This window comes from Bidens hawaiensis, unplaced genomic scaffold (genome assembly GCF_021521415.1).
Source record: "Bidens hawaiensis isolate Kalapana, Puna unplaced genomic scaffold, B.hawaiensis_p1.1 tig00008580_1, whole genome shotgun sequence".
Lineage (NCBI taxonomy): Eukaryota > Viridiplantae > Streptophyta > Magnoliopsida > Asterales > Asteraceae > Bidens > Bidens hawaiensis.
In genome coordinates, this window is record NW_027491619.1 from 880,611 (window position 1) to 890,258 (window position 9,648).

Genomic DNA, 9,648 nt, shown 5'->3' on the forward strand with positions numbered 1-9,648 from the left:
AGGACGTATGGGAAGAGAAAGAGGACAGATTACAACAGTGAGTCAGAAGAAGAAGAAGACATTCATAAGTTGATCAGACGTTCAAGAAAGGACAGGACAGGTGCAGGTAGGGGAGCTGGTGAGAGCTCTAGAGTCATACGTTTCGCTCCGCCCGCACTGTCCGGTATGTCAATTGTCCCTACACCATTACAGGTCACAAGGCCAAGCGCCACGGACGTTCCCGTGGTGGCTACATCATCATCTGTTGGCCTCCCATCCATCACACTCCAGCTGACGACTCCAGATATTGTATCGTTGCCGCCTCCAACGCTTACTCCGTCGGAGGTTGTTGCACAGGTTATTGAGTCGACAGTGGTTCACACTGCAGTGTTGTCGGTCACGATACCACCTGCGGTTACGTCCACAGCTACTTCTGATGTCCCGGTTTCATTCGAAATCCCTCCTCAGTATACTCAAGACATATCTCACATGAGGTTCGATTTCGATGCAACCCTATCAGACTCGGAAAGAATAGCTGCACTAGAGCGGGTCGTGGCAAAGCAATCTAGGATATATCTTATCCAGACCCAGGCTATTCAGCGCCTAGTAGCAGAAAATCAACTACAGTCGTCCCTCCTGGTCGAACATGGAAAAATTATAGATGCTATGAATGAGTTCTTGGCATCTCAGGGGGAGACGAGCTGTAAAGGCGACGAGCTCAGGACAAAGAAGAAGAATGACAGAGACGATGATCCCAATGCATCGAAAGGTGCAGGTGGTGAGTTGCCAAGAACTACTCAAGCTCTTGGGACAACCACAGCTCAGGGGGAGTCTGCAGGTGCAGCTGGCGGGTCTGGTGGTGATGAGGTGGTGATGGTAGATGACGAGGAGATGGGAGATGATGTGATCGATGCCTTGAAGGAGTTGGATGATGATATGTTAGATGTTGATGATGTGTGTGATGATGATGTGCTGCCATTAGAAGAAATTGAGAAGATTGGTGCACAGATAGTGATAGAAGATGATGTTGAAGAAGGTGAAATTGTAGACGAGAATGTTGAACACGAGCTTCCAACCGTTGAGAAGTCGAATGTATGTGAAGATACAGTAGTTGATGATACAGAATGGGAGGAGCAGCCTAGATGGAAGAAAGGCTATGCTCATTGGTTTATCAAAACGAAGAAGCCAGTGGTACCTACAATGTTCAAGAAAAGTTATAATATTAAAGGGTACGCTGAGTCAAAGAAAGGCATTATCTGTTGGTTATATGATAAACAGCTAAAAGTGTTCGTGGTGAAAAGATATGATGGGATCCAATACTTTAAGAGGACGTTGAGATCTCTAAATACCTTACCTGAGTGTGAGGTAAAGGATTTGGCCAGACTGGGGTTGATTAATAGAAGTGATGATAATATGGCCAGAGTTATTGGGAAGATAGTATGGAAAGAAAGTATTAAAGAGAAAAAGTTTGAGTTGTTAAAACCACAGAAAGGGAAATTAGTTGAAGATACTGAAAGAGGAATGAGAGCAGATGGCAAACCTTGGATGGTGATGAAATATAAGCCGATTCGGTGTTTGAAAGAGGTTCCAATGAAGACTATGCCTCAAGATGTGCTGAAAGATCTGAAATGGTGGTATGTGGATTGCCAGACTGCTGAAGCCGTGATGGAAGACGAAGACGAACAAGAAGTGCTAAGAGTGTATGATCCGATGCATCTTGTTAATTTATCTAAAGCTGATCTGCAGGTGTTAAACGAGAAGAAGATATTCTATATTCCTGCTTGGAAAGGCGAAGCGAGGAAATATCAGCGAGTAGTCACGGTCTGTGTAAGAGAGGGAGTGCATGCATGAAGATTACAAGACAAGTGCTTAAAGATAAAGATATGAAGCTACTGCCAAGGGGGAGTCTGTTGGTGCATAATGTCAGTAGTTCATAGTCTAGTGTCTGTAATCCAGTCTGTAATGTTAATTGTGTTTTGTTTATGTTTAAGCGAAGTTACTGACAAGTTCGCTTATCAGGCGAACTTGTTAGTCAAGCGAAGTTAGCAACAACTTCGCCTGAACATATCAGGCGAAGTTTTCGTGTATTTATACGCTAGGTCACGGCTTGTTTAGAGTTTTTTAACGTAATCGTATACAGACGTGTGTGAGTCGAGAGACGTGAGAACCAGAGAGTATTGAGTCTGTATTCAGTGATTATATCACGTGTTTCGGTTATAATATAACGTGTGTTCGTTTATTCGTATCGTGTGTTTGTTTGATTCGTGTTCTACGCTCGTAACAACCTACGCAGGGATTCCGCACCTGTGTAGATCGAGATATCCCGTGCAGATCCATCCAGGGAACCTACAAATGTTTATGAAAAAAAGTTTTTTAATATAAACATATTAGGGGTCTATAACCACAAGCATTACTACATATAAGTGAGAGGCAGGTTAATTTTCCATCAAGTAACTACAGAGAAAGCACATTTTATTTATCTATACAACTAACCCCACAACTTTATAATATGGTAACCTTCAACTTTCATTAATTATACAATTAACCTCACAACTTTTTAATATGGTAACTCTCATGTTCCATTAAGTTACACAAACAATCCACTGACCCACAACTTTTTAATATGGTACGGACATATACCACAACGACTGAATATTTGATCGAGTTCCCGCCATGTCTCTGCCACAATGCATGGGGTTTAAAGCAACTAGTTTACTATTAAAACAACATTGGTTTTAGTAGTGGTGAGCAATAACTGAACCACTATCCGAATCAAATAGATCCGGAAACCAACGAAATCGAACTGAAATTACCCAAAAATCGGGTATCGATTATTTTTTTGTACCATTGGGCAACTGACTCAATAACCGAAAATCGATAATTTATTTGTTTCAAGCTAATAATTGAATAGAACCGAACTGTGCACCCAATCTATACTATATAATAAACAAAACTTTCTTATTGTCAGACTATGAGGTATGGATGCCTATTTGCTTCTCAATTTATATTGTCACGTCAGCGTCACATCATACCCCACTAGACTTCATTTCCTTTCATAATATTAAGGAAATGGTCACCAATTCACCAATTCACTTTTTTTAAATAAAATAATAATATTTATTAACCAAAATTAATTTAGTATGACCGAATTAATTTAATCTTAACTAAAACTAAAAATTAAATACAAAAAAAAAATACATTCATTATCTAGTATGCTAAATTAATCTAGTTATAAACTTATAATATCACAACTAAAATAAAACTTGATTTAGATAAAATATTTAATATTTAAATAAAAGAGCTAAATCCATTGGGCTAAAAATTGGGCCTCAACTTAATATTTATAACCCTAAAATTAAATCGCTGTATCTTCTTCTTCCTCAGTCCTCACCTGGTCTTCATCTTCTTCTTCTTTACACTTTACAAATTATCTTCTTCTTCTCCCTATATTGTTGTTCTAGTAAACAATTAACAAAAAATAGGGTTGAATAATTGTGCAAGGAAGGATTTGAGCGGGGATTTGGACCGGTGAAATTTCCATGATTTCCTTGCCGCTGGGCGGCACCAACACGCCTGGGGCGGTGTTCGCCGCCGATACCGCTCGCCAGGTCAGCATTTCAGCGGTATCCAGGCGTCCACACCTTACAGCCTCACATGTCATCACCATATTAATTCTTACAAAATTTTCCATCCTCTCTCTCATATTAAATACATTTATCTTTATTATTAATAATTTTTTATTTTAATTTTTCCTTCCTCTCTCTCATATTAAATACATTTTTTTTTCTTTTTAATCATTCAAACTCTTAAAAGACAAATTAACTATTAAAGTATTCTCGGTGTTTATATTAATTCAAACGACTGGTTTTTTAACCGGTTAAAGAATTAAACATGGTTCAAGTCAAAACAATTTATTATTGGAATGGGTTTCGATCCATGGGTTGGTTTAAAAAAGTAGCCATTTACAACATTTTTTTAATTTGTTATTTAATCAACCCATCATTTATGTTAAATTCATCATCTTAAAAATCCACAAAAATATTAACACTATACTACATGTTTTGGTTTTTCATGCGGTAAAGACAACTTCTTACCTTTAGAATACAAATGTTAAACGTTAGCACACTGTTAATCAGATGATGAATTGACTTTGTATATCCTTATATTCTTCATATGGTATCTATCAGATATAAAATGATACGTTACAAGAAAGTATTAGTTTCTTGACTTTTTAAATGACCTCAAAATATAAGGTTGTTAAGTCATAGATTAGTTCTAAAAGCTGATGTTGAATTGATGCTGATTAAAATATTAACTAGAAAATTGGTCTATGCAATGAAATTAAGCTACATGTGAAAATACAATATGATAATTGTGCTATAGAAGACGAAATCAAATCCGAAAATAATATTGGAACTCACAATTTTATTTATTTTTTTTAAATCCTATACCTTTAGATAAAAGTACTAATGTTAAAGAACGAAATTTTCACTTAATTTTTGTTTGGAATGAAGATTAACAAAAGCGAAAGTCAATCATTGTAGATTGTTGGTTTGTTTTTTAGACAATTTGTTTTAACTCATGACCATTTATTTGTTGCATTGTCTATAATTAAAATCAGAAACAATGTGAAACTACCAAGTTTTGAAAAAACAAGTAAATTTACAAATAAAACTACACATATTGTGTATCAAGAAATATTTAGAGATTTATAAATTTTCTATTTCTATATTGTATAGTGTGTAATTTATTATACTATATAATATATCTTTATATCTGTTGAACAAATTTTTTTGTATGTCACATTATGTTATTGTTTAAATAAATTTATTTATTCTAGCCTGTGTACTACACGGGTAGCTAACCTAGTCTATACTATATATAATACATCAAACAAGGGCAAATTAAGACACCCATTTTTAAGTAATTTACAACACTTAAAGCATGAAGTGCATGTGTAATTAAGGGTAAACTTGTCTTTTAAACACAATTCTCTCAACTTACAAGTTTGCCCCCTCATCTTTAACCATACCATGTTTTTAGTTTCAACTTTAAACCAACTTCTCACCCATGATTTTTAAACGACAATAAGTTTTTCATACGTTAATATTTTTGTAAAAATATTGCACCATAAAAACGAGTATTTTATTCTCTTTAATTTGTATATAATATTATTATAATTTTTTCAGTTGAAAAAGTTAATATGTTACGCAAGGGTGTTCAATGCCGGTTTTGTTTTTAAACGAAAACTAAACCATTAAAAATTGAAACCAAACTATTATTAACGGTCTGGTTCTGGTTTGGTTTAAGAGTTTAAGCTTTGATAATAAAATTTGCTTAAAATGATTATTAATATAACCGTATCATCAATTCCAGCTAAGTCAAAATATGATGCTTGAAATGATAAAGGAAGTAAAGAAAAAAGACCGAAAGTAAGCAACCAAGCCGAGAAACCAAACCGATGACCAGTTTAAACGGTTTCAAGGTTTTAAACTGATCCATGAACACTCATAATTGTTACGTGATTAATAGATTCCGCGTTCAAAGACACGCTGCATCGCGCGGACACTCGTCTAGTGTTATTATATATTTCCCGAGTTCCACCAGAAAATGGTTTTGGTATTGGGCCAGGCCCAATTCATGTAACAACCAAATTGGGGGGGGTTTTAAAGAGAGACGAAAACACAATATCTTCATTTCTGTATTCCGTGAAACCCTAATCTCTCTCAAACAAGCAGCAGCCAAACAGGTACACCATTTGAATAATATTTTCTACTGATCTGTAAAGTGATTAATCGATCTGGATCTGTAATTGGTGTGTTAACTTGTTAGATAGATGGCGAAGTCTAAGAACCACACGGCGCATAACCAGAGCTACAAGGCTCACCGCAACGGCATCAAGAAGCCCAGGAAGCACCGTCACACTTCCACCAAAGGCGTAAGCTTCTTCTTATTATTACTATTCATGTTGATTAGGGTTTATTATGTTCAACGAAATCATATTGAGTTTTCATTTATTGCTTTAGCTTATTAACGATTACTATACTTTTAATTTAATACGTGTAAATCAGCTGATGAGATCGATTAGCCTTTAGCTTGACTTGTTTCGAGCTTGGTTTATAAGTTGTTTTCACAAGTTTTAAGCTCAAGCTTGGCTTGTTTATTATTTATTAATTAATTTATTATATGCATTTGTATAGTTTGAAAGACACTTTACTAGCCAAAGCTTGGCTTCTTGTGAAATTAAATACATAGATATACAAAAGAGTAAAAATTTAAAAATGAAACGGGCTTTATGTTTCTATACAAATTTTGAGTTTGCGTTTGGAACTGGTAATTAAACGGGCTTTATTTGAGGCTCAAGCTTTGTTTTGAGTGTGTTATCGATCTGATTGCGAGTAGCTCACCAAGAGCTTTACGTTAAGCTAATTAAGCACTTTGTGACACGGTTGTAAATACTATTTTTTTTTGTTTTTTTCTGCAATTGTTCATTTATATTAATTTTAGACATTCTGATCTACTTTCTATGTTGAAGGTTTACATCAGTTGATCATTTTTATTGCTTCTGAATCTTAAATTTGCTTCGGTGGTTATTCTTTTGCTTACAAATCTTAATTTTGGTTCAGTAAACGTTCATAATTTTGAAGCATTTTATTGAATACCTGGATGGTGTTGAGTCTATTAAAGATATGTTTTCGTTGCAGATGGATCCCAAGTTCTTGAGGAATCAGAGGTATGCCAGGAAGCACAACAAGCAGAGTGGTGATTCTGCTCAAGAAGAATAGATGTTTTAGTGTTTGCTTATTATGATGTTTCGGTTTTTTTGAGCTTTTGAATCTTGTTTTGAATCTATATTTGATGTTATGCTTATCATTTGTGTTTTCTAAGCTATTATCAATGATAATATTCCTTTTGGCTTTTGCTTCTAGTTATGTATGTCTAATGCCCTACTTTTCTTTTGATGCAACTATATTACAAAGATAATATTGATCAAGTATGAGTAATCAGTGTTCCCAATAGTTACCTTTTATCTACTAGGGGGGGGTAGGGATGGCAACGGGGCGGTTTCGGGGCGGGGAATGCCAATCCCATACCCGCCCCGGTTTATAAAACTCATTACCAAAACCGTCTAAAAACCCGCGGGGACTAAACGGGGAATCCCCATCGGGGATTCGGGGAAAACCGCGGGTATTCGGGGAACCCGTCTAGCATAAATGGTTTTTAAACGGGCTAAATTCCCCGTGGGGATCCCCATTTAACCGTCGGGTTCACCGTTTAAAACCCGATTGTAAGAAAATGATACAAAATTACAATACAATATTAATACACAAAAAGTTCAATATCCAAACACATTACACATACAAAAGACATTATTAATACATAAAAATGTTTATTTCTCCCATCACAACGGAAATTAACTTCATGATTGATCCTTCTTACACGTCCATACCGCACCCATTCAACCATTCAAACACTTGTCACGCCGGATTGCTATGATAATCAAACATTAACATATTAATTGGAAACTATATAAGAATCAATGTTAAACCATATTAAAATGTAAACGATAAACCATATATATATGTATTACCTCAATACCATCGTCACAATCATATTCAATAGTTTGGCAATATGCCTCGGATTCTTCTGAACAAGTTGCTATATTCATATCACAAAAGTCAAAAGTTTATATAGTAGCTAAGTTAAAAATAAAAAATAAAATGTTTGTTTACCTTTGATTTCATTCAACAACCAACTTTGGGCGCACATTAACGCTTCCAATGTTTTTGGATGAAGACGGCTACGATGTGGACTTACCAATCTACCACTTGTACTAAAAGCGGACTCGGAAGCAACGGTAGATATTGGAATCGCCAATATATCTCGAGCAATCTTTTGCAACCTTGGGTACTTGACACCATTTGTTTTCCACCAAGCTAAAAGGTCAATCTCAGTTTCTTTTATCCAAACTTTCTCTTGTAGATACAAATCAAGCTCCGTTGTGACACCTAATATATAAATAAAGTTAATACAATTAATGAATAAAGTTAAATTAATGTAAATAATAAGTCATACCCGAATGATTATCCTCTTCAACGAATGTGAAGTATTCGTTGAAAAATCTTCCACCCCCCGCATTGTTTTGACTTGATCTCACACCATCATCCCGTGAAGTTCCTTGACTGTAACTTTCATAATCTTGAAACAACCTATATACAAGCTCCTTAAGTTTTATTATCGCACTCTCCGACTTTTCAGAACCATATATCTTTGGAAAAGCAAACTCCATTGCTTTCAATTTGTAACGAGGATCCAAAACTGCTGCTACTCCCATTACCCCATGAATAACCGACCAATATTTATCAAACTTAACAATCATCTTCTCTGCCATCATCTTGATCATAGGGTCTCGATCTTCTTTCCATATACCCAAAGAAGATTTAATTTCACATATTGATGGAAAAAAGACATTCGCTGTCGGATATTTAGTACCCGAGAACATCAAAGTCAGCTCATAAAACAAACTCAACTTATCACAAATGCTTGAACCTAATTCCCAATCTCTTTCAGTTGGCAAAGTTTTATATTGGGTTTCTCTTTACTTTAAACGTTTGAAAACTTCCTTGTAAAGAATAGCGACTTTCAACATTAGATATGTCGAATTCCAACGTGTTTTGCAATCAAGAGGTAACTTTTTTGAACAATCTATTGTTAAATGACGAGCAGCTTCCTCAAACTTTTCTACTCTTTTTTGTGTTCCCGTCCAAAAAACAACACTCTCTCTAATTCTTTCGATTCCTTCACCAATGACAGATAAACCATCTTGAACTATTAAGTTCAATATGTGCGCACAACATCGCATATGAAACAACTCCCCACCTAGAATCAAAGAGCTTAAAGACAACTTATCCAATAAATAGTGAATCATTAAATCATTAGTGCTGCAATTATCAACTGTTACTGTTGATATCTTTCTATCAATATTCCAATCACACATTGATTGATATAACACCTCAGCAAGAACTTCAGCAGTATGTGGAGAAGGTACATAAATAAACCTAGTAAAAGTACATTTGATAAAACATTCAACATATTAAAGTGGCAATTAATAAAACAAATTTTGAAGTATACCTCATTATTCGGCTTTGCATTTCCCATTTCTCGTCAATTAGATGTGCGGTAATTGACATGAAACCTTTCTTTTGATTACCTGATGTCCACATATCCGTGGTAATTGCAATCCGGCTTTGATTTTTCTCCAAGATCCTTTAATAAATCAAAGATATAAATTAAAAGGCAATTAAGTAATAACTAATTATATTAAAACCAAATAATTAATGAAACATACCCCATTGTCTTTTCTTTTTGAAAGTCATAAATCTTCAAAATATCACTCTTTAAGGTATTTCGTGATGGAACCTTAAATAAAGGTTGTAGTCCGGTCACAAACTTTCTAAATTTATGATGTTCAACAATCACAAGAGGATATTCATGAACAATAACCATCTCGGCTAGATCTTTCCTTGACTTGTCGGGATCAAAGTTTAAACAAGTTAGATTTGTTTGTCCGTCGGTTGTTTTTTGTCCCATCCCCAATACTTGTTGACGTATATCTCCTTGGTTTCGTTTTGGACAAAATTTGTTATAATGATCAAGTAAGTGGCTTGT

General features: G+C 35.2%; 2 protein-coding genes across 3 annotated transcripts; one reads left to right on the forward strand and one right to left on the reverse strand.

Moving 5' to 3' along the window:
* The first annotated feature begins 5,638 nt into the window (after positions 1 to 5,638).
* LOC143529581 (large ribosomal subunit protein eL29z-like) lies at positions 5,639 to 6,858 on the forward strand. Of its 2 annotated transcripts, none has more exons than XM_077025344.1 (3): positions 5,639 to 5,728; positions 5,812 to 5,917; positions 6,684 to 6,858. In XM_077025344.1, exons 2-3 carry the CDS (start codon positions 5,816 to 5,818, stop codon positions 6,762 to 6,764), a joined length of 183 nt encoding a protein of 60 aa, XP_076881459.1. In that variant the 5' UTR covers positions 5,639 to 5,728; positions 5,812 to 5,815; the 3' UTR covers positions 6,765 to 6,858. The 2 variants fall into 2 exon arrangements, with proteins under 2 accessions (XP_076881459.1, XP_076881460.1); XM_077025345.1 differs by having other exon boundaries at positions 5,645 to 5,728; positions 5,816 to 5,917.
* A 46-nt stretch (positions 6,859 to 6,904) lies between these two features.
* Positions 6,905 to 8,371, reverse strand: LOC143529597 (zinc finger BED domain-containing protein DAYSLEEPER-like). The gene is made up of 3 exons (XM_077025358.1): positions 8,056 to 8,371; positions 7,798 to 7,988; positions 6,905 to 6,946 (listed from the first exon to the last, which is right to left on the reverse strand). The coding sequence occupies exons 1-3, from the start codon at positions 8,369 to 8,371 to the stop codon at positions 6,905 to 6,907; spliced, it is 549 nt and encodes a 182-aa protein (XP_076881473.1).
* Positions 8,372 to 9,648: the final 1,277 nt, after the last annotated feature.